The 27,683-nt window shown below is 45.0% G+C and overlaps 1 protein-coding gene across 17 annotated transcripts in view; it reads right to left on the bottom strand.

Moving 5' to 3' along the window:
- TCF7L2 (transcription factor 7 like 2) overlaps window positions 1-27,683 on the bottom strand; it is a 221,069-nt gene that overhangs the window by 66,887 nt on the left and 126,499 nt on the right. The window contains exon 6 of one of the 17 annotated variants that reach the window (XM_026446659.2): window positions 11,019-11,162. The exons of 15 other annotated variants lie outside the window; for them this stretch is intronic. In XM_026446659.2, coding sequence (XP_026302444.1) covers window positions 11,019-11,162 — 144 coding nt within the window. The remainder of the gene's footprint in view (window positions 1-11,018; window positions 11,163-27,683) is intronic. One more of the 17 variants, XM_026446670.2, reaches the window with a different exon arrangement.

Here is a 27,683-nt window from a genome sequence, read left to right on the forward strand (position 1 = left end):
ATCTTCCACTGTGTTTTTCTAAAGCAAATATTTAGTCCTTTCATCTTTTAGTGCTCTAACATGCAATCTGTCACCCAAATAAGAAAAAAAAAAAAAAAAAATACACCTTCTCATGTGGGTGTTTGCAGAAGTGACATCACATCTCCGACGTCAATCAGACAAATGGCAAACACATTCAGAGCACAGCTGATCATTCTGCCTTCTGCTTTCTAGAGGCATATTCAAGAGAATTAAGACCCCACAGTGACACTTGCTATACTTGTAGAAAGAATGCCACCACCCACTTTCTAAAATACCCTATCATTTCAATGAGGATGCTGAAAAGCAACTTGTTTCCTGGCTACTTTGTTCTTCTTATGCTAGGTACCGCGCTTGGGATGCTTTGTTTAGAGTGTGTGGTTGTTAAAAATGAAAACCATTCTTCTCCCACCTGGAAGACATTCCTCTACAGAAACCTGTTGCCAGACAATGGGAGTTTCTTATCAGTAAAAGTCCTTCCTCTCAGCTAAGTCACGGATGATCTGACTCTACCCCACGCTGAGAATTCCTCCAGCCTGCTAAAAGAGAGATAGAGGGAGCGGGCACTTGGGACAGAAAAGCTGGGGTACTTGCGTGGAGGGCAGTTACAATGTTTTTGCTTTTTCCTGATCCTGAAGTGATTTTAGATGCTGTAAAGCCAGGAGAGCTACAACTGTGTTCTGGATGCCACCTCCCCGCCTCTCCCCTCCCCTCCAATTTCTGCTTTCTGCCCAGGGTCACTGCTCCCACTTCTCAATTGGCTGCGATGGCAAGTCTCCAAGTAATTACAAAGACAGGAATTGGATTACACAAGAATTTACATGTGTGCGATGGCTATTACCTTCCCCAGCAAAACGCACGGCAGAGGCATCATCTACTGTTCACTCGAGTGTGACACTCTGAGCTGGGACCTCGGAGGTCACTCTCATTTCCCAGGGGGAGGACAAGCACACACAGCAGATCTCCACCACACACATAGCCCTACATTGCACTTTTCCCTAAGAAAGCATTAGCTCTGAACAACAGCCAGGAAGATGGCAGCTCTGGTCTTCCTGTGCGTGTAGCAGCTTGTTCCAGAGCCTGGGTGGGGATGCAATGAGGACTGGTGCAGGCGGCTTGGGTGCTCTCCTCATGCCATTCCTGGTTTCATCTAAGTAGTGGGGCTGGTGAGGACAGCTTGGGAGGACCAAGTTGGGTCAATAAAATCTACAGACATACCACCTTCATTTTAAACCTTATGCCCAAATCTTGAAAATCTGTCCTGACACCTGAGAAAGAGTAAAATAAATAATTCAAAGCAGAATACTCCCAAAGTCATTTTCACTCTGAGGACTACATAGTTAGCAATAACATATTTCCCTCACTATTTTTTCTTTGGTCACTGTTGGAATTAGCTTGAATTCTCATAAATCCACAAAGGGGCCCAGAGTGTGCTAGGTGTACGGGCAAGGACAGCCCACAATGAAGAATAGAAAATCCAACCAAGACTTGCCAATAACTAACAAGCTGACAACCATGGCACTGTAGTTACATCTCTTTCACTGGAGAGGGCTGGAGAAACAGGAGAGCAGAGCCCCTGACAATCAACAGTGAAACATTAGCCCTGGAATGGATGAAGTGAATCAAGTCAGTACTATCTATCAAATGGAGAAAATAATAAAAATAAAACCCACATCTCCAGTGACCATACAAATGCAGCAACAGGACATGTACATGGTGATGGAGCCGTTCTGGGTCCTATGTGGTGACAATAATACGAATTTATATTACAATTCATAGAACTGGAGACCAAAAGAAAAAGTCAAGGATCACAATATACTTTAAAATACATTTTTTTTTAATGTTTTGTTTTGTTTTGAGACAGAGTCTCACTTTGTCGCCCAGGCTGGAGTGCAGTGGTATGATCTTGGCTCACTGCAACCACTGCTTCCTGGGTTGAAGTGATTCTCCTGCCTCAGTCTCCTGACTAGCTGGGACTACAGGTGCATGCCACCACTAATTTTTGTATTTTCAGTAGAAACGGGGTTTCACCATATTGGCCAGGCTGGCCTCGAACTCCTGACCTTGCGATCCATCCGCCTCGGCCTCCCAAAGTGCTGGGATTACAGACATGAGCCACCGAGCCCGGCCTAAAATACAATTTTTTAAATAAAAACCCCACGTCTCACATTCGACCCTCATACCTTGAATCAGGGGCACAGAATTGCACGCCAGTGAATGCAGATTTGAAAAACAGTTGCAAGTGACCTGACCAGGGAAGACCCCAGTGCAGAAAGCCCCAACAGAGACCTGGATCTTGTAGATTTTGTTGTCCCAAGCAGGAAAGGTCTAAGAAGAAACAAACATCCCCAACATATCACTACATCATGAGGGTCAGAAGCCTGTGCCAGACACTGCTACCCCTACCAAGGAAATGGGGAAAAAGGGCAGGGAAAGGACCTATCTTCCCTTCAGGTATGACATGTGTTTCTTCTTCTTTTTTTTTTTTTTTTTTTTTTTTTTGAGACACAGTCTCACTCTGTCACCCCGGCTGGAGTGCAGTGGCATTATCTTGGCTCACTGCAACCTCCACCTTCCAGGTTCAAGTGATTCTCCTGCCTCAGCCTCCCAAGTAGCTGGAATTACAGGCACACTATCACACCTGGTAATTTTTGTGTTTTTTAGCAAAGACAGGGTTTCACCACTTTGGCCAGGCTGGTCTCTGACTCCTGACCTCAGGCAATCCGCCCGCCTCAGCCTCCCAAAGTGCTAGCATTATAGGCGTGAGCTACTGCATCAGGCCATGACATGTGTTTCTGAAGCCAGTAAAAGATGCCATAAGCAATCCCTCCAGGTTACACCTTTCCCTCTCACCTCCATATATCTTTCTCACGGTTTGTTTTTTTTTTTTTGGTTTTTTTTTTTTTTGGTTTTTTTTGAGACAGAGTCTCACTCTGTCACCCTGGCTGGAGTGCAGTGGTACAATCTTGGCTCACTGCAACTTCCACCTCCCGGGTTCAGGTGATTCTCCTGTCTCGGCCTCCCGAGGAGCTGGGATTACAAGCGCCTGCCACCATGCCTGGCTAATTTTTGTATTTTTAGTAGAGATGGGGTTTCACCATGTTGTCCAGGCTGGTCTCAAACTCCTGACCTCAGGTAGGTGATCCACCCACCTTGGCGTCCCAAAGTGCTGGGATTACAGGCGTGAGCCACCGCACCTGTTCTCCTCACGGGTTCTTCTACAACTGGCAAGAGAAAAGAAATTTGTCCCGAGAGAGAGTTGTGACAGCCTACACACTGGACTTCCCCCTGGTTCGTTACAAGTTGCTCCTACTTTCTAGTGGAGCTCATTTCTCACGAACAAGTGGATTTCTCACCTGTCACCCTGGTCCCTGGCGAACCGCAAGGCTTACCACAAATGCTGCCACAAACCCAGCAGGCAAGAGTTGGGATGAGCACTAAGTGAGAGTGTGCGGGACCCCTCCCAACCTGTCCTGTGTGTAGATCACAGTCAAGCTACTGTCATCTCCCCCAACTCTGTTTTTCCAAACAGCAAGAGGCTACCACCAGGACAGGGATGCTGATGCGGGGCTCAGGCTAAGCTTGTCTGACCCACTGACCGGTAGGGTTGGAGCAGAAGCCGAGCAGGGTGGTTCTATGTCCTGTAGTCACTACATGCCCCCTCACTTGTCCCTCTTATTTATTCTTTCTCTGGTGTCTTCGTTGCTTTCCCATCCCCACCCTCCCCTCTGGAGAGAACTGGCTTTTCCAAAACAGAAACTTTCACTCTGAGTACAAACAGGCCTCTAATTTAGATCCTCCCAGCCAAGAGCCTTTCTCCCTGCTGCCCTGGCCTCTGAAGCTGGCTGTGAGTGCGCTGTGACATGGCCAGAATCTAAAAGGGTGTGGCTGCTCCTCTTTCATTTTTGGCCCCCGTAGAAGAAGCCAGACATTGACCAGGAAAAGCAAATCTGGCCTTCTATGGTGCTTCCACCAAACTAAAAAAAAAAAAGAAATTACTGATTTTTCTTAATGCAAACCGGTTTGAAACGGCCTTTCAGAGATGTGACAGAGAACATGGATGGGTGTGAAGTAAAAGGTGAAAGATGATGGCGCTCCTGGCAAAACCAGCAGCAGCTGATGCAATAAATACCTTTCCAATAAGGTCCATAGGACAGGCCTTATAACGAAGAATAAGAACTCAGATCTGCTATTTTGCTTGCCTAATAATCACTGCACTTATAAAAATAAGTCAATTAAGTTCCAGAGTCTGGGCCGAAATATGGTTCCTCTCCGTTTCCAAATTCCAAACGTCTACCTTGGTGACATCATAAAAGGGACTGATATCTGAGAAAGAGGTATATCAACAGAAATGCTGACTTATGATAGGCAGATAATGTCAAAACCACCCCTGCAGCATCCGCCCCTCTCCCTAAGTGCTAACTGCATATTCTCGTATGGGAGACCCTATACGGAATACAAAGTCTTAAGGCTAATTTTACCCTCCCTTGACGCAGAGTAGCCCATTAAAAAGTGACCTTTCACCTCACAGCATTACAAAAGGGGAGGAGCCAAAACAATCAACTGTGGGGATGCCATGTCACACACCAAAGGCCCAAATCTTCTCTACGAATGACCTTTGTCACACGAGACACAAAGAAAATACGTGGCTCACGACGAAAGGGGAAAAGGGAGGTAGCCACGAATGTGGAGAGACATGGGCACAGCTTGCGGTGCCCTGGAGGGTGTCAGGTGGGCTCACTGAAGCTAGGATGCCGGGTGCAGGAACACTCGTGTCTTCTGCATGGATGAGCTCCTTGGAAGACCTCGAGGAGAGTTCCTGGGCTTCCTGCTTAGTACACAAAATGAAAAGGAGGGCATTTACAATGACATCTCTTTGCAGCCCAAGGAATGGTGAACAATGAGGGGAATCGGGCCAGAAATGATCCCGGCTTCTCTGTGTCTGTTTTCCTGGTGGCAAGCTCTGCATCTGATAAGTAGAGTGGGACTACGTCATGTTCCCTCTGCACTGGGAATACGACCTCACTGAGGCATTAAAAATTCCCAGGGAGGAACGGCAGTGTCCTCAGTGGTTGATCAGCAGAGAAAATTTGTCCACTCATTTACCCTAAAAGACTTCAACAAAAAAATACTGGCAGATAGAGAATGTGGGGAAGGAGAAAATTAAAATAATCTGGTAGTCCCGCCTGCCATCCTACCAGGTCAGCATGAACTGGGGTAGAGAGGGGGTGACGAGGAGTTGAATATGCTGGCCCACTTGCACAGAACGATCCGGGGCTATACATGCAAGGCAATGAGGGGTCACATACATCAAGGGGGCATTACAGAATGTTCCAGAATCACTCTCTCTTCACTATTTGCAACTTACACCCTCTGCCACATGACATGCAGTTGCAATATTAAGAGTGGACCTTTGTTTTTTGGTTTTGTTTGTTTGTTTTTTTGAGATAGAGTCTCGCACTGTCGCCCAGGCTGGAGTGCAGTGGTGCAATCTAGGCTCACCGCAACCTCCGCCTCCCAGGTTCAAGCGATTCTCCCACCTCAGCCTCCTGAGTAGATGGGACCACGTGCCCAACTAATTTTTGTATTTTTTAGTACAGACAGCGTTTTGCCATGTTGGCCAGGCTGGTCTCAAACTCCTGGCCTCAAGTGATCCACCTGCCCCGGCCTCCCAAAGTGTTGAGATTTGAGGCATGAGCCACAGTGGAACTTTGGAAACAGTCTGTGTTCATTGGGTCAACAGCTAAGCATGTTAAGGGACAGGAGAGACAACCATTAGTACTTTCACAAAGAGTTTTTGTGGCATACATAGGAAAGCGTTTCTAGTATAGAGAGATGTAAAATAAACAGAAAACAAGTGCATGTATCATATGATCCCACCTATGATTTTTAAATCACATTTTTTAAACGACTGAAAGGAAGTATTTCAAAATATTCACTTTGTCTTCGAGGGGTATTTCTTTGGTTGTCTCATTTGCTTCTTTATATAATCGGGGTAGGATATAAATGAAAATGTTTAGTTAGCAGAATGCTTGCTAATTTAACCCAAAGTTATAATGTAGAGACTTATAAATTAGCAAATACTTCCCTTCTAGTGCCCTTCATTGTGCAGATTCAAATTTTCCATACATATCACGTACTGAAAACTACAGTACCCAGGAAATGAAGCAATATCTATATTTGTTTCAAATGACTAACAAGCAAAAATAAAACTTTGACCATGATGACATGCTTTTTAGAAATCAGACATATAATAAGCCACATAGGATGTGGTCTAATAAACCCAAGAAAAGTTTCATTTCCTCTCACCAAAATGGCTAACTCCTTGTTTATGTGTCTAGCTTGGCAAATTTAGCGGAAGTCTCTCTTCCCTGAAATTTCTAGATTAAGAGGTTAACAAGCAAGTAGCGGCAATAATGCGCCCCCTCCTGAAAATACACACATGCGCGTGCGCACACACAAACACACCCCAAAAAATGCAATAAAAAGAGGCTCAACACTAGCAAAAGGGTAGGTCAACCACAAAATCAGAAGGACAGAGTGCACCATCTCGCTAATCCCCGGCCACTGATCAGGAAAAGTTTATAGAACCCCTGAAGAGGAAGGAAACAAGGAATCAGGGAAGGGTTTGGACAAAGAACTTTTTAAAAGTTTGTTTGCAAGTATTTCCGTGAAAATGGTATTGACTGAGCAATTATAGGAAGAAAAAAAAGAAAACTCTTTCTTCTTATCTGAATGCGGTTCTATGCCATGGGTCACACCCTATTATTGTCACTATTAAACATGTTAATAGCCTCAATGTAATGACTTTGTGTGGCGAGCTTTAAAATGTACATGAATAGCTAACTAGAAAGAAATGACTCATCCCTGCCCAGGTGGATATTGACTTTCTGAGTCACATTTACTCAGCTGGTCTACCAACCTTAATTCCCTAGAGGAAGGGATCTAAAGGGTTCGAATCCGGCTGAATTACATGGAAAGAAAGAGAAGGGACAATGAATTTGAAATGTGGATGGGACAGAAAGTACAACTGTTGAGACTTGTAAGAACTTAGGTATCCTGAGCCAAAATTTCCTCCTAAGGTGGCTGAGTGAAGAAAAGGATCAAACACGTTCTTCCCTGAACAAGTGGAAGACGGCTGGTATCACGGCTCTGAACCATGGCCAGTAACCATGGCCCTTCATTACCAGCAATTTTATAGCTATCACTCTTCAGCTGGGTGATCTTAGGGATGTTGCTTTCTCTCTCTCCGGCTCAGTTACCTTAATTGCAAAATGGGAATAATCACAGCACCTCCTTCATAAGGTTGCTATCAAGGTTTGGAAAAGTTAATATAGGAGGTAGTTACAGTAATTCTTACAGCAGTTCCTGGATCACAGGAAGCCTGTGTTAAATGTCAAGGGATCTCTGTAGGTACCCAGTGGAGCAGACTGGGGGAATATCCCATGACCACCGCCTGTTTTGCAGATACATGCATTGCATCACAGAGCGGGGAAGCACCTTGCCAAAAAAGTGAGTGTTGGACTCAAACTTAGTTCTTCCGACCAGTCACAGGAGGTCCCCACCACACTCTGCAGAGCTGTTTCTATCACACCCATGCTGTGGGATGAGGATTCTGAGACATCATCAAAATTCTTCCCCTGCCCCCACCCCCCACCGAGGGAGTCTGGCTCTGTCGCCCAGGCTGGAGTGCACTGGTGCTATCTCAGCTCAGTGCAACCTCTGCCTCCCGGGTTCAAGCAATTCTCCTGCCTCAGCCTCCCAAGTAACTGGAATTACAGGCATGTGCCACCACGCCTGGCTAATTTTTGTATTTTTAGTAGAGACAGGGTTTCACCATGTTGGCCAGGCTGGTCTTGAACTCCTGACTTTGTGATCCGCCCGCCTCGGCCTCCCAAAGTGCTGAGACTGCAGGTGTGACCCACCACGCCCAGCCACCACCAAAATTCTTGAAGTAGGTACTAGGAATGTTACATGTGAATTTCCATGAAAACCTACAGGGAACACATAACTGAGCTACTCCAGCAGCAACTGGCCCATCACACGGACACACCATCAGGGTGTGACTCCTCAAGAATCCTGCTAATTGCCTGCACCAGTCTGAGCCCACCAGCTCTCTCACCAAGCACCCCCTTTATACACAGCCCATATGTGAACCTTTACCACTGATGGAGAAATTGAAGCACAGATCAGTCGGGTAACTTGCCCAAGTTGGCACAGCCCATTAAGTGGCATCTTTGTATCTCACCTATTCACAGTTTACAGATTTAGATGACATCCTGGAAACATGGCATTTTGGCACGTCCCTGGGAGATGCTGCTGGGCTCTGAGGACAAGGTTGAGAAATGCTCAGTCACTGGCGCCAGGGATCTAATCAGCTCCTGCAGATCTTGAGTTATAAGGAAGAAACCCAGTCTTTCTGTTTCGTTTTCCTCATACTTAAAATGGGTGCCCGGTTCCTTTATCTACCTCCTGCCGCCAACCAAAGATTAATGAGTTACCATGTGCCAGGCTCTGATGGGAGAATAGCTATATTCATATCATCTTAACGTAAATAGCCAGAATGAACACCTATGCTTATTAAAAGCTGAACCAACGACAGGCTACTGAAAAAAAATCTTCCACCAGGCCATGGCTAATGCAGAAGAAAGGGGGCCTCCCTGCTCTATCAGACCCAGGCCAGTTAAAGGGCATGCCCCTTACACACACAGACAGCAGCTCCAGGTAATCAAGACATAGACATGGCCCAAGAACATGCAAGATCAGAGGCAAGCATGCAAGACAGCGAAAGTCCGAAAGACTCCAGAAACATTTTGAGATGGAGTCTCACTCTGTCGCCCAGGCTGGAGTACAGTGGTGCAATCTCGGCTCACTGCAACCTCTGCCTCCCGGGTTCAAGCAATTCTCCTGCCTCAGCCTCCCGAGTAGCTGGGATTACAGGCGTGCGCCACCAGGCCCAACTAATTTTCGTATTTTTAGTAGAGACGGGTTTCACTGGTCTCGAACTCCTGACATGGTGATCTGCCCACCTCAGCCTTCCAAAGTGCTGGGATTACAGGTGTGAGCCACTGCACCCAGCCACGTCTTCAGTTTTATGCACATTTGGCTAACAGGGAATAGTTGGACCGGAAGATTTCCACTTTAGTACATGAAGTTACTAAAGAGAATTAGACACATGTTATAATATCAAAAAGTGTTCCTAGAATGAAAAGTAGACAGAATTTGCAAAACCTTATGAGGTATAATCCCAATTTTGTGAAACACTTTTAAGGTTTGTGCACATAAATGATTAGAAATTTGGAAATGTATCCAAATATTCAGAGATTATCAGACAGACATGGTGGCTCACGCCTGTAATCCCAGCACTCTGGGAGGCTGAGGCAGGCGGAGGACCTGAGGTCAGGAGTTCGAGGCCAGTCTGACCAACATGGCAAAACCCCATCTCTACTAAAAATACAAAAATTAGCTGGGTGTGGTGGCAAGCACCTGTAATCCCAGCTACTCGTGAGTCAGGAGAATTTCTTGAACCCGGCAGGTGGAGGTCACAGTGAGCCAAGATCACACACTCCAGCCTGGGAGACACAGTGAGACTCCGTCTCAAAAAAAAAATTGAAAAATAAAAAAGGCCAGGTGCGGTGGCTCACACCTGTAATCCCAGCACTTCGGGAGGCCGAGACAGGTGGATCACGAGGTCAGGAGATCGAGATCATCCTGGCTAACACGATGAAACCCTGTCTTTACTAAAAATACAAAAAATTAGCTGGGCTTAGTGGCGTGCACATGTAGTCCAGTTACTCAGGAGGCTGAGGCAGGAGAATCGCTTGAACCCGGGAAGCAAAGGTTGCAGTGACCTGAGATCGCGCCACCGCACTCCAGCCTGGGCAACAGAACGAGACTCCATCTCAAAAAAAAACAGAGAGATTATCAATAGGTAATAAGAATATAGGTATTTACATTTTCTTTATATATTTTTACAGTTTCTAGTTCTCTTATATGGCTATTTATCACTTCCTATGCCAGAACAAACTTTTAAAGATGATTTATTCCACGTTTTCTCTCTCCAACAGCAAGACTTACGTACATATATATCACTCCAGGTTTCTGCCTAAGGAGGCGCTGCTTTCTGTTCCTGTGGCTCTAACACATAGCACAGCACCCAGTAGGTATACAATAAATGTTTTTAAATACAGAGGCTTTATTAATTGGTTCATAAATATTCACTTTTCTTTTTTTAAAAGCTAACATTAGTACTAAATCATTTGCTGTTTAAATCTAAGAGTCCCTTGAAAATTTTTCATCTGCATTGACTTCTGCTTTTCTGAAGATAAAAGCATGTTCTAGATGTTCTTTTTTCTTTAGGACTACTAATCTGAAGAGAACTGCCACTCCCAAGCACTGAGTGTATTGAATTATTTGAATTATTTAAAGGATTCAAATTGAATTATTTAAAGGAAGTTAACAATGCTTCCTGTCCTTGGAGAGCAACATCTGCAAGTAAAGCCATTCACAGCTGCCTCTGGTAGGTACTGTCGAGGCAAAGTGGGCATTTTCCAGCACCCTGAATTTTAAAAGAAATCTTTAAGTCCTGGATTACTAGTAACGAAGGCGACGTTGAGGTGGTAACTTCTCCATTGCGAACTGTGAAGAGTCCCAGGAGACACTTCATGAGGCCAAGTTTAACGGGATACGGTTGTGTTCCTCATTTTCACGGAAGTTACGTGTGGCACTGGATCACGAGGCCTTCACTGGGAGTCAGGCATCCTGGAGTCGTGGGAGCACCACCCTCCACCCTCTCCTTGTAAACAGGCGTTTTTATGGCTATGATATCCCTATCAGTGGTCAGCACACCCAGACATCATGGCACCCGAAATGACAGTGACCCGCCAAGAATTCAGGGACCGCAGTGGATGGGCCCTGCCCTAGAGAGAGGTAAACTTTAGATGGGCGGCTTCATTTCAGAGCTAACTCATCTCATACCGTCATTCTGCTCCGAGACCTACCTCAATACACCAGGGCTCCCCAACTTTTTGTAAGGAGTGGCTCCTTTTCATGTCCCTGAAGACTTGAGTGCTGACAGTGAAGTCTGAGGGGGGGTAGAAGTGCTGACAGTCATGTCCCTGAGTGCAGCAAGGGAGGGGGCTCTGCTGCCAGGAAGAAAGGGGAACAGAGTAAGGCTCGGGAGCGAGGGGAACACGTCACCAAGGCACACACAGCCCCCAGCCTTCCTTTCTACCCTAACCCACATTTCTACAGAAGCTCCAAGCAAGAGGGATTATAGTTCCCAACGCAAATCAGAACTCTCCCATTTCCCTGCCATCCAGCTCAGGGTCCCTTCTAGGAACATCTGAAATGCAGCTTCCTCCAGGCAGCCTTCCTGTTGTGCATTCTCACCCCTACCCACCATTCTCCTAATGGGCATGGCCTCCCCTTCCTCTGAGCCTCTCAAGAACCACCTAGCTAGCATTTTCTCTCTCAACTTACCTTACTGAATCTATTAGTTATGTGAAATTGCTGGTATTTCTGTCCTACAAAAATATAATTACATATGGTTCCACTTAATAATTCAGCTGTTTGGGGAGCTGATCTTTTTTTTTTTTTTTTTAAAGAGATGGGGTCTTGCTATGTTGCCCAGACTGAACTTAAACTTCTGGGCAATCTTCCTGTCTCAGCCTCCCAAACAGTTAGGACTACAGGTACACGCCACCACACCCAGCTAATCTTTTTATTTGTGTGTGTGTGGAGACAGAATCTTGCTATGTTGCTCAGGCTGATCTCGAACTCCTGGGCTCAGGCAATCCTTCTACCTCGGCCTCCCAAAGTGTTGAGATCTCAGGCAAGCAGCACCATGCTTGGCTGATCTGTCTTCACACATACCTCAACACCTTTTCCTCTGCCAGGCGACAGTCTTTTGAGAAAAGCAACTATACTACCAATCCTGGACCCCTTGAAAGATCTGGCAGCACACACCTTGGGTGCTCAAGAAATTATGTCTTAATTTGAATTTCAAACCCTGTCACAATAACTACTACAGTTTACTGACAGCCTACTCTGTCTGGGGCCCTGGACAGGAGTGTGCCTCTTACTCCATTAATCCTCACACCTACTTTATGAGGTAGATAGTATCATGCCCATTTCACAGAGGAGGAAACTGACTCAGAGACTGTAAGGAGCATGCCCAAGGTCACACAGCTAGTAAATGGCAGAGGGGTAATATAGACCAGGTCCCAGTCAACTCATGCAGGTGCCTGCTGTAGAGACCCATTGGCCTGTCTGTGGCTCTATAAACAAGAGAATTTAGGGCTGTAAAAAACAACTTGGGGTCCAAGAAGGGCGATTTTGCAATCAAGAAATATTATTCTACTTTCCTTTTTTAAAAAAGAGAAATAGCTATGCCCTTTATATTCATTGTAAAAAGTTTTATACGAGGAAAAACTCCATGAACAATTTTTTCACGTAATTTGTTCAGGATTAAGAATAAGAGATTGAGAATAACACCAACATCTTGTATGTTTTTTATGTGCACTATCACAGTAGACATAGTGGGTATGGAAGACTCTGGAAAAGAGGAAATTGATAAAAATAAAGGAAGAATTTATACAACAGCAGCCACGTCTTTAGAGCAGTGTACATGGTTACCACAGTACATGGTATTCCCATGGGCTCCAAGTTTATCCAGATGGATTAAAACCATCCACAGGCAAAGTGAGCTCCCAAAATGAGAGGGGGCCATTGCTGCTCCATAACTGGAGCTACTCCAGGGCCCATGCTGGCTGCAGCTGACCCTGTGTCTGGATTTTGAGAGCAACCAACTAACTGCCAGAAGCTGAGAGATCTGCCCCCAGGAAGGGAAGCTGAGCACCAAAGGAAGTACTTGGTTCTCCACCCCTGGAGGTCTAAGGTCTCCGTCTGGGAAGCAGAGCGTCCCACTCTGCATTTCTTCACAGAGCCGATTTGTAAACAGGAGCATGAGTCATTAGGCAAGCATGAGTCCATTTGAAAGATCAGCCCAATTTTACAGCTAAGGCTATCCTATTCAGTCCAGCCACAGCGGTGACTCACCTTACTGCCTTCCATCAAAGGTGACTTGGTTAGCCCTCCAATTGTTTCTAGAAGGAACCCAGCAACATCAGGGTTTAATCCCTGTCTGCTTGCTTTATTTTCTAACACAATGCTGAGAGCAAAGAGGCAGAGTTACCAAAGTGCCCCAGAGAATGCATTGGGAAAGAAATGAATCCGTGGTTGCCACAGACCACATGGTCTTCTTTATCTTCCACGGGCATTTTCTCATGGCCTTTATTCTTAGAGGAAATTGTACCTTATGGAAATGTTAAACACATACACAACCTCTCTGTACAGATCTAGATATTCTCCCATGCCTGGGAACCTCAGAGCCAAATTTACAGTTCACGTCCAGCATTGCATCAGGGGCTACCGGCTTTGAACTTGTAGAATTAACCTTACCCCTAACCTTATTCTCCACCTTATCTTTCCGGGCTACACTGCTTTCCTTTCGTATGTGTATGTGGCTGGAAGGAGGTTTATTACCCCTTCAAGACCACACTCCAGCTTTCCTCTTTAATATTCTTAATTATTCATTTCCAATCCTCCTAGAGAATACAAAGTCTTAATAAATGACTTCCAATTTTAGGGGGGTAGGAGATGTCTTATAAAAAGTTCAAATGTATATACAACTACAAAATCTTTTTATACCATGATAAAATAACTATAGTTTCTTCCCCCCCTCCCTTTTGAGTCTTTCTTAAAAAACAAACAAACAAAAAACTCTTCAACAAATCCTAAAGACAAGGAAATAAACATCTGCTGAGTTTTCTGCTCAGTGTCCATTCATGATTTTTCTGGTAACAATTACTGCCAATTACTTAGGGGGCAGCCCCCTGACTGTGAAACCATGTAGCTTAGTGGAGTGAACCCCACACCCAGCTTCAGAAGTGGGAAAGTTTACACAGTACAAACTCACTCAGACACTGCAACCCCTTCCCATAGACACAGGTTCAGAATCAAGGTCACAGACTTGCAGACAAACAGAAGATCTCTTTGGACTTGAATAAACCTCTGTGCAGTAAAACCAACTGGGAGGCTAGCAGAGCCCAGAACTGGAAAGAGATGGTTCTAATACGTGGGCCCCTGGATCCAGCCATGCCTGATGCCTGACCACTCTGGACTTTTCAGTTATGGATCAATACATTCATTTTGCTCAGGCCAGTTTGAATTGGGTTTGAGGAGACAGAGAGGAATTTCGACTGAAGCAGTCGTCACCTCAGCCAGACTGGCCTCCATCCATGAATTGTCCATCCATGAATCAAGGGAGGATGTGGGAAAAATTGGAGGTGTTACAGGATAAAAGTAAATGAAGGCCTCGTGAGTTTCATTCTCCTGACATGATGAGTGGGCTGTTACAAGGCAAAGTACTGAAGTAGGGATTTGGCGCTTCTTGAAAGAATGAAGCAGGTGGCCAGTCTCTGCAGAAAGAAGACTAGGACCTTCAGCCACCACCCACCTGTTGGAATTGCCCCGAGGGCCCTCCTTTACCTCTAGTGTCCCTGTCAATGCCACTGGCAGCACTGAGCTATTTCATGTCATTCTGTGGTCTCCAAAATGCACCAAATCCAGAAAGCAGAGGCCACAGATGCTAACTAGCACTGAAATCTGCCTCCTGGCTTTCTCCAGAAACACTGCCTATTTGTGACACAGGACCTCAAGAGGTGTGTTCCTCCCATGGAAAGTGAAGTTATGAGGCTAGATCAAGTCAAGAGAGAAGGTAGACTGACAGGGCTGCTGGGTTTGAGTCTCACTGGTGGCTCAGGACCTGATGTCATCGTGTGCTAACCAGATCTGAACACAGCCACATGGATCAAGAATCAAGGTGTGCCATCCATAAAGTCGTAGTAATACTTGTGTATTCCACTATCTTGCTTCTTTATGAGCTTACTGCCCCACTCCACAACTAGCTGGGTAATATTCAAAAGCTAATGCAATCGAATAGCACCTAGTAAGCCAGAAAATACTAATTGCTCTGCCAGGAAACATTTAAAAATGAACAAGTATAGAAGGAGGTGAAAAGCATTTGAAAAACAAAACCCCTAAAAATACAAAGGCCTCCAGAGATGAGAATTTTGTATGAAATAATGTCACTCAGGGCTGGGTGCGGTGGCTCACACCTATAATCCCAGCACTTTCTGAGGCCAAGGCTAAAGGATTGCTTGAGCTCAAGAGTTCAAGACTAGACTGGGCAACATAGCAAGACCTCGTCTCTACTGAAAATTAAAAAAAAAAAAAAAATTAGCCGGATGTGGTGGTGCAGGCCCGTAGCTACTCAGAAGGCCAAGGTGAAAGGTTTGGTTAAGCCTGGAAGAGCAAGGCTGCTGTGAGCCATGATTGTGCCCCTGCACTCCAGCCTGGGTGACAGAGGGAGACCTGAATAAAAAGAAAGAAAGGTGTCATTCAGAGTAAAATCAGCCAACAATCATTGGCTATTAGAAGAATCTGAACCAACCTCATAGGCAAGAAGAAAAAGGAAAGAGCTTTACTCCTCTTTGCCTCACAAAACTCTGTTGGTAATTAATTTTATGTGTCAGAGTATTTTTGGTTTTGTTTTGTTTTGAGGTAGAGTCTCTCTTTGTCACCCAGGCTGGAGTGCAGGGGTGCAATCTCGGCTCACTGCAACCTCTGCCTCCTGGGTTCAAGCGATTCTCGTGACTCAGCCTCCCAAGTAGCTGGGAATATAGGCGTGCATCACCACTCCCGGCTAATGTTTTATTTTTTTGGTAGAGATGGGGTTTCACCATGTTGGCCAGGCAGGTCTCCAACTCCTGGCCTCAAGTGATCCACCCGCCTCCATCTCCCAAAGTGCTGGGATTGCTACAGGCGTGAGCTTCCATGCCTGGCCTTATGTGTCAGTTTGATTAAGTCACAGGGTGCCCAGATATTTGGTTATACATTATTCTGGATGTTTCTCTGAGGATATTTTTGAATAAGTTTAACATTCACTGAGCAAGGCAGATGTCCCTCCTTGATGTGAGCAGGCCTCAGCCAACCAGCTGAAGGCCTGAATAGAATACAAGGCCGATATTCCTCCGAATCAGGGGGCATCCTCCTGAGTAACTGCCTTTGGACTTGAACTAAAGCAGTATGTCTGGGCTTGAGCCCGCCGGCCTTCGAACAGGAATTACACCGTCAGTTCTACCAGTCTTCCAGCCTTTAGACTAAGACTAGAGCTTCACCATGGACTCTCCTGGGAGAGTCTCCAGCTTCCCAGCTACAGATCATGACACTTGATGATGCAGATTATGGAATTCCATGACTGGGTGAGCCAGTTCCTTATTGCAAATCTCTCTACATAAACACATACATCCTATTGGTTTTGTGTCTCTGGAGAACCCTGACAAATGCATGTGGATTCAAATTTTCATGTATTTTCTCCTCCACAGCAAGAGGGAACGGATTTGTGGATCTCTGAAAGATCAGAGTTTTAAAATGAAGTGAGTCTTAGAAATCATCTAATCTAATTCTTTATGATTTTCTTTAAATCTCCAAGTCTAGATGTAAAAGGGCCTGTCCAGGACCACACAGCTAAAAAGGAGCTGAAACTAAAGTCTAGATTTTTAAAGAATAGAGTTGAAGGTTCTATGCATAAATGGAAGAATTTTCTTTTGGAAATGTGGCTTCTTTGGAACAATAAGAAATCCATCTAAAAGAAGGATATTGCTAAGGGCCCTTCCACTAAAAAAGCAAAGTAGTGAACTGACAATTTTTTTAAATCGGTGAGAAGGTAACATCCTCATATTTCTTATCATTTAAGATGGATGCCAAAAACCAACCATCCAAACAAACCAACCAAGCCCACGTACACACATGTAACCTTGGAGAGAGGTAAGGTCTTTACAGGTCACACTGATCCAGCTTTATGCACCATCAATAATTCTCACCTCTGAAGGTGAAGTAACTTTGATGGGAACTAATTACATCTTAAATACACTGTCAACTTGATGCAAAGGCAAAGAAACTGCAATCAGGGCTCCAGATAAGCTACCATTTTTATCATAAAGATGAGCCAGTTCCTCCCCAGACTGGGATATCATCACTCACATGGCAAATTTATACAATCCTTTTTTCTCATTATTTTTTTTTTAATGTGAGCATGTGTGAGTGGCAAGGTGTGAGTATGGGCCCATACTTTGTGTGTGTGTGTGTGTGTGTGTTTGTGTGTGTGTGAGGGTATCAGTATATGTGGAGGGCAATGTCCTAGAGTCACGAATGTCAAGTGTCCAGGTCACACACAGCACACCTCCCTCTTCCCTTACTACCTCCATACCACACAGCCACTCTGCTTAAAGTTGGCACAAGTTGAAATGTAATCACCATCTCTGCACTCAAGGCATGCAGAAATGAAGTCTACCTCAGCCCTCAGAGACCTCACCTGAGAAAACGACAAGGCTCCAAACAGAAGGCAAAACAGAACAAGCACAGAAAGAGGCCACCTTTTCACATACCTTTACAAAGCACTGCTCACCCCTCCTCCACCTCGGCACAGACGGAGTGTAGGGCATCACTGCCACTGCCACTGCCACCCTCCCACTGACTAGTGCTGTAGTCTCTGAATTCCCAGGGCTCAGCTTGACACAGCACATGAGGGTGCTGGCTGCTGGATGACTTCTAAGGGCTGTGTCCACCTCCAAAACGCTCCACTTCTGTATGGCTAGTGGAACACCAAGGAGCAGGTTCGTTAGGGCCTTGACTCTCTATGCACAGAAGCAATGTGCCTGAATTTCTGGACACGGCCATTATATAATAAAAGGGTAAATTTATTAAAATAAGTCACATTCAAGGAGAAAAGGCTGCATGCATACGTGCATGTGCACACACACAAACATAAACACACACGCACCCACACACACGCATGCGCACAGAGCAAAGATTTCTTGTACTGAATAAAAGTTCAACATGACCAAGAAAAAGTATTTTAGGAATATGGCATCATGAATAGGAATTTGCAGCATCATTTCAAAAGATGCTTGTTGGCTAAAACAAAGTTTTGTCAATTGTTTCTTTTTTCCTTTGGGGTGGGGGGAGCGTACCTATCAAATACTGAGAAGTTGGAAACAAGACAATTTTTTTCATTATTATATCATAAACAATACAGGGAAAAAGGGTAAAAATAATTTTTTCAAGATTGGAATAATGTTATTAAAAAAGAAGTTAAATATGGGTAATTCTGAATAAAGGAGATGCTTTGACTTTTTAACTGTATCAACACTAAATTAGTTTTATATGTGAAGGTCAAGGCTTTACTGGGATGAAAAGTAATAAGGTGAAGTGGTTAACTTTACCATTATCCAAACTTGAGATATTAACCAAGGCATGCGGTGGGGGGGGGGGGGGGGGAGAATAGGAAGAGTGGGCGGCCCCCGCCTGGGAGAAAGAAAGTGGGGGGGGGGGGGGGGGGGGGGGGGGGGGGGGGGGGGGGGTGGGGGGGAAGGTAGTGGCTCACACCTGTAATCCCAGCACTTTGGGAGGTCAAGGCAGGCCGAACGCTTGATGTCAGGAGTTTGAGACCAGCCTGGCCAACATGGTGAAACCCTGTGTCTACTAAAAATACAAAAATTAGCCAGATGTGGTGACGAGCCCCTGTAATCCCACATACTCAGGAGGCTGAGGCAGGAGAATTGCTTGAACCCAGAAGGCAGAGGTTACAGTGAGCCGAGATCAGGCCACTGCACTCCAGCCTTGGCGACAGAGCAAGACTCCATCTCAAAACAATAATAATAATAATGAAGTTCAAACAGACCTGGCTAACATTAAATCAAGTCTTTTTGCAGGCACATCTAATTTCGAGGACATCCATACACTAGCTGACACCAGCCATCACTCCCATTTGTTTCCTGCAACAGGGATGAGGTTTGATGCGACCTCAAGCAGGTGGAAAATGAAGCTTCTCCTTGCAACCTTCATGTCCATTATTTCCATATGCAACTGAGAGAACCTCTGTCCTTAACAGTATAATCTTTCCAGACAAGTCAGCGAGCAAGCATGAAAAACCATGCTCATCAACGACTTTGAGAGAACAGGAGTTGATTTCACATGTTTAAGCATAACACAGAAGCCATCCACCTTACTCAGCAATGACTGTCTATGGAAGAACATTAAGCAGAAGCTCGGGTTCAAGCAGCACAGGCTGCAGAAAGCTTTGCGAATCTAGCTAATGAAGTCAGCATTATACTGTGCTTATAATGAGATTCTTGCTAAAGGGACGCTCCTTCTCCCAAGCAGCCTTTGGGAAGTAGGATTGGTGTGTGTTGTGTACTGTGAGCATCACTGGGCAGAATCAAGGGGCCAAGAGGGAGAAGAGGGTCTGATCAGGACTTGTGATGTGAACTAGGTAATGCTCTCTTTAAAAGCCAACATATTTCCTACAAAAAGAAAGTTAGCAGCCTAAAATGGGACTGACAAGTCAAGACAACATAGGGGCTAGGTGTGTCAGGGGATCTAGCTACCACTCAGGAAATTTAGATGGATTCGCTCTGAAAAAGAAAGCAGTGTTGGTAAACAGCGCCCTCCTCCCCTTTCAATGGGAATCAAATGTTTTAAAATGTAAATAACAGGTTCCTGGAACACCCTTGGAATTTCTCCTGGAAATGCTTTCATAGCTCACATCTTGTTAGCCACAGGAACCCCAATTACATATCCTCTTTTCTCATTTCCACTAACCAATTATTAGCATTAGATAATAACACACTATTTTCTGCTCATATGTTTCCTGACAAGATCAAACTCCAGAGGGTCTTCCTGATGCAATAACTGAATAATTGTGCAAACGAGGGCTAATTTATGAGAAAATGTTATTTAAACCTTCTCGGGTGTTTATGAAAACAAACCATGTTGGTTAAGAGACACCATAAACGCTAAATTGCATAAAAATGTATGAAATTGAAATGGCTTTAATGAAAACAAGTTCTTTTCAAACATTATGAAAGGAGAAATCCCAATGGGAGCATATAAAGATATAAATATTCAAGAACAATGCATTCTCACAGGCAGGATCAACTTGACACCACCTTGTTCAGAATGGGAACACACAAGGAAACTTGAAAACAAGACTTGCCAGCCCCATTCACTGGCAACCTTGGTTCCAATACTTGCCCCAGTGTATGAATTCCAAAGAGAATCACAGTGTCACAAATCTGACTGCTTAGGCAGTCACGGTTGTGTCAGAGAGTATATACCCAGGGCATCCACAACGCCTTCTGCTTGGCCTATGGTGATGTGGCAGCTGCCTTGTAATGTATTTGTAGTGTATTTGGGGTTTCTCAGCTTGAAAAGGAGAGGTGAAGTTTTCATGGCATAAGGGGTGTGGAGTCTGGGATGAATTATCTCTTATGCCACCCAAAACTTTGGCTATCTTCTAACTCCAGACATTTATAACTTTATTAGTATAAATCATGTTAAAGAGGACTTTTGAGAGAAGGGGGAACATCCTAAATTGTGTGTGCGTGTATGTGGGCTGTGTGTGTGTGGGCTGTGTATGTGGGCTGTGTGTGTGTGGTGTATCTGTGGTGCATGTGTGTGTGTGTACAGAAGCAGAGACAGTACACACATAAGTTGCAAGGGTCAACCTCATCTTTCTCCCTTTTCTTCTCACCAATAAAAGGATGGGGGCCAGGCACAGTGCTCACACTTGTAACCCCAGCACTTTGGGAGGCTGAGGGGGGCGGATCACCTGAGGTCAGGAGTTCAAGACCAGCCTGGCCAACATGGTGAAACTCCATCTCTACTAAAAATACAACAATTAGTTGGGTGTGGTGGTGTGCGCCTATAATCCCAGCTACTCAGGAAGCTGAGGCAGGAGAATCGCTTGAACCTGGGAGGTAGGGGTTGCAGTGAGCCAAGATTACACCATTGTACTCCAGCTTGGGCGACGGAGCGAGACTCTGTCTCAGACAAAAAAGGGATGAGCCCATCTGCCAGAATAAGCGTAATAGGTCCAATGTTCTTGGATTTAGATGGCTCTGAGACAACACTCAGTTTTTAGGGTTCTCTTAAAGATTGTTGAGGGTTCCCCCCTGCTTTGTAAAGCGAAAGACATCTTCATATGTCTAACATGTACAGCCAATAAAGAAAAAAAATCAGGTTTTCCTTGAAAACTTTCTCCTGAAAGTACTTAAGGGACATTAATGCCAAAAACAGCAGGGTGGTGATCAGAACTGATTATAAAGCTGCTGGCCCGGGCTGGATCACCTGAGAAGAGCAGCTCTCCCAGTGGCTGCCTGAACCCGGGTGCAGGCAGCAGTCTGTGGCAAATCAGGACAAAACAACTTGTCCTGTCTTCAGAGCATCATTGTGCCTGGGCTTCTTTACAACAGGTAAAAACAACCACCAAAACAGTAACAAATTTAAAAACCAAACCCAAAACCAAAAGGCTCCCCAGGCTGGCAAGGGGATCACCTGATCAGAATCTGCTGTGGCTGGCCCAGCACAGTGACTCGTGCCGGTAATCCCAGCACTTTGGGAGGCCAAGATAGCTGGATCACTTGAGGTCAGGAGTTTGAGACCAGCCTGGCCAACATGGTGAAATCCCTGTCTCTACTAAAAATACAAAAATTAGCCAGGCATTGTGGCAGGCACCTGTATCCCCAGCTACTCGGGAAGCTGAGGCAGAAGAATCACTTGAACCCAGGAGGCGGAGGTTGCAGTGAGATGAAATCACACTGCACTCCAGCCTGGGGGACAGAGCAAAATTCCACCTCAAAAAAAAAAAAAAGAATCTGCTGTTGCCATCTGACTGATCCCTGCAGCTTCCAGGATTACAACCAGAGTAAAAAACGAAGACAAGGGAGATAGCACCTATCAGAGGCATGTTTCAGCCACTGGAGATAACATCTTAATCCTTAGCCAAACTACAGAAAGAGCAACAAACTGGGTGTGTGTGGTGGCTCAGGCCGGTGATCCCAGCACTTTGAGAGGCTGAGGGAGGAGGATCCCTTGAGGCCAGAAATTCAAGACCAGCCTATAGTGAGACCCCATCTCTGCAAAAAAAAAAAAAAAAAAAAAAAAAAAAATTTAAGGAGTGGGGTGTGGTGGCACGTGACTGCAGTCCCAGCTATCACTTGATCCCAGGAGGTCAAAAGCCACAGTGAGCTGGGATTGGGCCATTGCACTTCAGCCTGGGCAACAGAGTGAAATCCTGCCTCAAAAAAGAAAAGAAAAGAAACAGAGTAGCAGTAACTAGAAAGTTACTAATTGCATTGATTAAAAAGTCTTTAGTGTTTCAGGGAAACCATGAATTCTAAAGTTATCTTTACCCAAGGTCTGTTTCCAGGTAGTCTGCTGAGGTACATATTTGTTGAAATGTGTGGACCACTCATAGACCTGGTCATCTTTGCCCCGTAACAGTCATTACCATAGGAACACTTAACTTGCAATGAAAGGAAAGAGATCATTTGGAAAATGAAAGCAAATATGAACTAGCTTAATATATTTTTTTAATTCCTACCATCAACCAATGAATGGGTGAACAAAATATGGTATATCCATATAATGAAATATGATTCAGCCATAAAAGGAATACAGTCCTGGTCGGGCATAGTGGCTCATGCCTGTAATCCTGGGCCACTTTGGGAGGCCAAGGCAGGCAGATCACTCGAGGTCAGGAGTTTGAGACCAGCCTAGCCAACATGGTGAAACCCCATCTCTACTAAAAATACAAAAAAAAAAAAAAAAAAAAAGCCGGAAGTGGTGGCACAGGCCTGTAGTCCAAGCTACACAGGAGGCTGAGGCAGGTGAATCGCCTGAACCTGGGAGGCAGAGGTTGCAGTGACCCGAGATCACGCCACTGCACTCCAGCCTGGCTGACAGAGCAAGACTCCATTCTCAAAAAAAAAAAAAAAAGAAAAAGAAAGAAATGATGTCCTGATACATGCAGCAACATGGACAAACCTTGAAAACATTTAAGTTAAGTGAAAGAAGCAGTCACAAAGGATCACAAATTGTATGATTTCATGTATATATCTAATGCCAGAACAGGCAAATCCATAGAAACAGGAAGTAGACTGATGGTTGCCTTGGGCATGGGGGAGAGTGCAGAGTGGGGGAAATGGGGAGTGAGAGCTAAAGGGTACAGTTTCTTTTGGGGATGAGGAAAATGTTCTACAATGGCGATACTGGTTGCGTAGTTCTGTAAATATACGAAAAACCACTGAATTATATACTTTAAATGGGTGAACTGCATGGTATGTGACTAAACTTATTTTTTAATTCTGGAGTTTAAATCGGCATAATTGCCACTACCTTATCTCTGTGTAACTGCTTTGTATTTTAATTCTGAGTACATTTTATTGGAAAAGAATATACAACTCTGGGAAACAGGCAGGATAAGAATTATTATTCCCATTCTACAGGAAGCAGAGGTCCAGAGAGCTTCTGTTTTCTTTCCACTGCCTGGCTGAGTTTCTGCAGGACTCAGGGAAGAAAGTAAATTATGGTGGAAGAAGGGGGACCACAGGTCTTAGCACCCCAAATCAGGAAGGGATGATAACTAGCTCTTGCCAGATGTCTAGAAATGTTATGTAGGTGGATCATACAGACATGCTACTAAACAAAAGGCATTGAAAAATGGCAGGTGGATTACTGAAATGCAATTCTTAATAGCATGAAATTCAGGTTAAACAATCTAGCTAAAAATGCAGGGGAGGGGGAAGAGTCACCTCTTTAGTTGATATCTGGTGGGGTGAAAATACACCCAATTAGATGTGTCCATATAATTTTCACATCAAACATCCTGTGCTCCCAAAGGCAACTAATGGCACAGCTTGCTATGGATTTTCCCAAGTTTTCAAGAACAGTGACAGCCCTCTTCAACAAAGCCACTTAACATAACACAAGGTTAAAGTGGGAACGGCAAACATTTGCTTTTCTTAATTTACACCTTTCATTTACTTCCCCAGAAATGTCATAAAGGAGCCATGGAATTTCTGATGTACTGTCAATAGATGCTTCCTTTCAAGAAGAGCATTTAGAAAGCAAAATGTGAATAATCCTAGAAGGTAATCTGGAGCTATAATTTAAAACGAATAATAGTTAGCATTTTGGGAGAAAAAAGATGATTTGGGTCTGGGTCTCTCACCTTAACAACAACAAAAAAAAGACTAGTTCAGGTGTAGTGTTTTATGTGTGTAATACCAGCACTTTGGGAGGCCAAGGAAAGAGGATCACTTGAGGCCAGGAGTTCGAAACCAGCCTAGGCAACATGGTAAGACCCTATCTCTACAAAAAATAAAAAAGTTAGCCAGGCATAGTAGTGCACACCTATAGTCCCAGCTACTCAGGAGGCTGATGCTGGAGGATTGCTGGAGCCCAGGAGCTCGAGGTCACAGTGAGCTATGATCAAGCCAGTATACTCCAGCCTAGCTGACAAAGCAAGAGACTTTTTTTTTTTTTTTTGAGATGGAGTCTCGCTCTGTTGCCTAGACTGGAGTGCAGTGGCATGATTTCAGCTCACTACAACATTCACCTCCTGGGTTTAAGTGATTCTCCTGCCTCAGCCTCCCCAGTAGCTGAGATTACAGGCGCACGCCACCTGGCTAATTTTTGTATTTTTAGTAGAGACAGGGTTTCATCATGTTGGCCAGGCTGGTCTCAAACTCCTGACCTCAGGTGATCAACACGCCTCAGCCTCCCAGAGTGCTAGGATTACAGGCCCCGGCGGCAAGATTCTATCTTTAAAAACAAAACAAAACAAAACAAAACAATACAAACAAAAAAACTATTAGGTAAGTGGAAAACTAGGATTTTGACAAATGCAAATGCAATGACTTCACATTCTCTCTTTCGCTAACCAGGTAGGATCTAAACCCATGCTGGACCACAGTAAACAAAATACAGCTCACAGGGAGCTGTTCTCTGCCTCACAGACCTTTCACAGCTTGAGAAGCTACTAGCTTTTATATCAGCATGTTTGTGCAGTTTAAATCCTTTTTTTCTTTTTGAGGAATACCCTAGTAAACCACAAAGATATTTCTTAAACACATAAAGTAATTGGCAACATTTAAAAAAGGACAACTTAAAACGTACATTTGCAAATTGGGTTGCCATTCATTTAAAGATATTCTTTTTTTCTTTCTTTTTTTTTTTTTGACATGGAGTTTTGCTCTTGTCACCCAGGCTGGAGTGCAATGGCACGATCTCAGCTCGCTGCAACCTTCCCCTCCCAGGTTCAAGTGGATTCTCCTGCCTCAGCCTCCAGAAGAGCTTGGATTACATGTGCCCATCACCACTCTCGGCTAATTTTTGTATTTTTAGTAGAGACAGGGTTTCACCACGTTGGCCAGGTTGGTCTTGAACTCCTGATCTCAGGTGATCTGCCCGCCTCTGTCTCCCAAAGTGCTGGGATTACAGGCATGAGACACCATACCCCGCCCATTTTAAGTATTCTTTTCAGGCTGGGCACCGTGGCTTATACCTGTAATCCCAGCAAGCTCTGGAAGACGAACGTGAGAAGATTGCTTCAGCCCAGGAGATCAAGGTTAGAGTGAGTTATAATCTGGACAACAGAGCCAGATCCTGCCTCTAAATAAATAAATAAACACTTTCCTATGTCTGAGTCTATTCTTTAGTTGCTCAATAAACACATTAAAGCAGAGCTTCTCAACTCTGGCACTATTGATGTTTTGATGATTCTTTGGGAGGGTGAGGGACTGCCCTAGCAGCATCCCTGGCCTTTGCCCACGAGATGACAGAAGTACTCCCTGCCCAACGGTTACAACCAAAACTGGATCCAGATGTCTCCTGTTGAACAAAATTGCCCCAGCTGAAAACTACTGAGGTAAAGGTAACTGGCATGAAAATTTGCCTATGGCGTGGAGGCCCCAGCTTTAAAGTTTGTTTGGATCACTGTAGTAGCCAGCAGCAACATTAAAACCATCCCATTCAAATTCAAATACTCAACAGAGATCAGGAAACCCAGCAAAATATGGTGCTGGTGTCAACGTGCTGAGCCCCCCAGGGATGAGTGCGCAGCCGTCAGCAGGGTGCCAAGGTCCCGCACAGTCCTACAACTCTCTTAAGTGTCCCTAATACTTATAAATGTATGAAGTGACAGGATTGACATTAGCAAGATTAATATGTCTAAAGACACGAAAGGAGGGGTTCCCACATGTGTTTACGTCTTGTTAAAATCACACAGCTTTAGTGATCTGCTAATCGTAATAGAGAGCCCAGTCACTCAAGAAAACTCTAACCACCCCCTTTTTGGACAAGGAAAAGAGGGGTATGGGCTGGTGGTAGCAAATTGGCAAATAATGATATTTTTATCTCTGATCTCCTTAAAGAAAGAATCCAAAGTACAAAATAATAAAGAGTCCATCTAATTCAGAAATCCAGAATGTTCTGCATAAAGCAAGTCCAAGTATCTAAAAGATCCAAGATGATGTCTGTGCTCCAGGAAGAAAGGTGCCAGCATCAACACCCTGGCTGACCTTTGGTGTGTTAGTCAGCCTGCGACCGCCCCAGAAACCACCGAGAGGTGACCAACTACAGCCAGCTCACCAGCGGCCGACACCAGAGTCAACAGCAGCACCGGATGTGGAACGGACAAACCCCAGACCCAGCACACGACCCTGGTGCCTCTTACAGAGCAGAGAAATGCTATAACGTATCATCATTCCCGGGGTGTGGTTTGCTTTCTGGACGCTGCGCCAGCAACTCGCACATGGAGTCGTCCAGGCCGCAAGGATGGGCAGCAGGCAGCAGGGCCAGGCAGTCTGGTGCGGTGAGTCATGCTGAGGCCCGCAGGTTGGGAAGCAAATACAAAGAAGATCTGGAAGCAGCTCTGCAGGGCGGAGTCAACAATGTCTTGTGACCTTTTTTTTGTTGTTGTTGTTTTGTTTTTAAAGATGGGGTCTCACAGTCGCCCAGGCTGGAGTGCAGTGGTACAGTCACAGCTCACTGCAGCCGCAAACCCCTGCGTTCAAGCAATCCTCCCCCCCTCAGCCTCCTGAGTAGCTGGAGCTATAGGCGCACACCACCACCCCTGGCTAATTTATTTTATTTTATTTATTTATTTATTTATTTTTGTAGAGGCAGGGTCTTGCTTTGTTGCCCAGCCTAGTCTGAAACTCCTGGGCTCAAGTGATCCTTCTGTCTCAGCCTCCCAAAGTGCTGGAATTACAGGAGTAAGCCACCCTTTCAAATCCAAACACTTTGGTGACCATCAAAAGTTAGGCTTTTAGGACTGACCATCACCAAGATGATAATTCAACATTTCTTTCTCTGGAGGACCCAAGCAAGACAGGGAACAGAGCTTATGAATTCCACCTGTGGTCAACGAGTTATAGACTGGAAAGACACCTGCCTGAGAAGCGAGGTGGACCACACAGGATGTCTGGGTGCCAATCACCTCCGTGTCTCTGTCTCTCTCTGTCTCTCTCTCTCTCTCTCTCACACACACACACACGCGCGCACACACACACGCGCGCACACACACACGCACGCGCACACACACACGCACACACACACGACCTGGCCCTGCCCTAGGTACACATCGCTGGCCAACAGCACCTAACTAGGGTCTACTTCCATTCCTGGGAACATGAACAGCGTAGTTGCTCTAGCTCAGGGGCTGGGAGCGTCACTTAGCACTTAACACCTGAAACCTC

Source organism: Piliocolobus tephrosceles, chromosome 9 (genome assembly GCF_002776525.5).
Source record: "Piliocolobus tephrosceles isolate RC106 chromosome 9, ASM277652v3, whole genome shotgun sequence".
NCBI lineage: Eukaryota > Metazoa > Chordata > Mammalia > Primates > Cercopithecidae > Piliocolobus > Piliocolobus tephrosceles.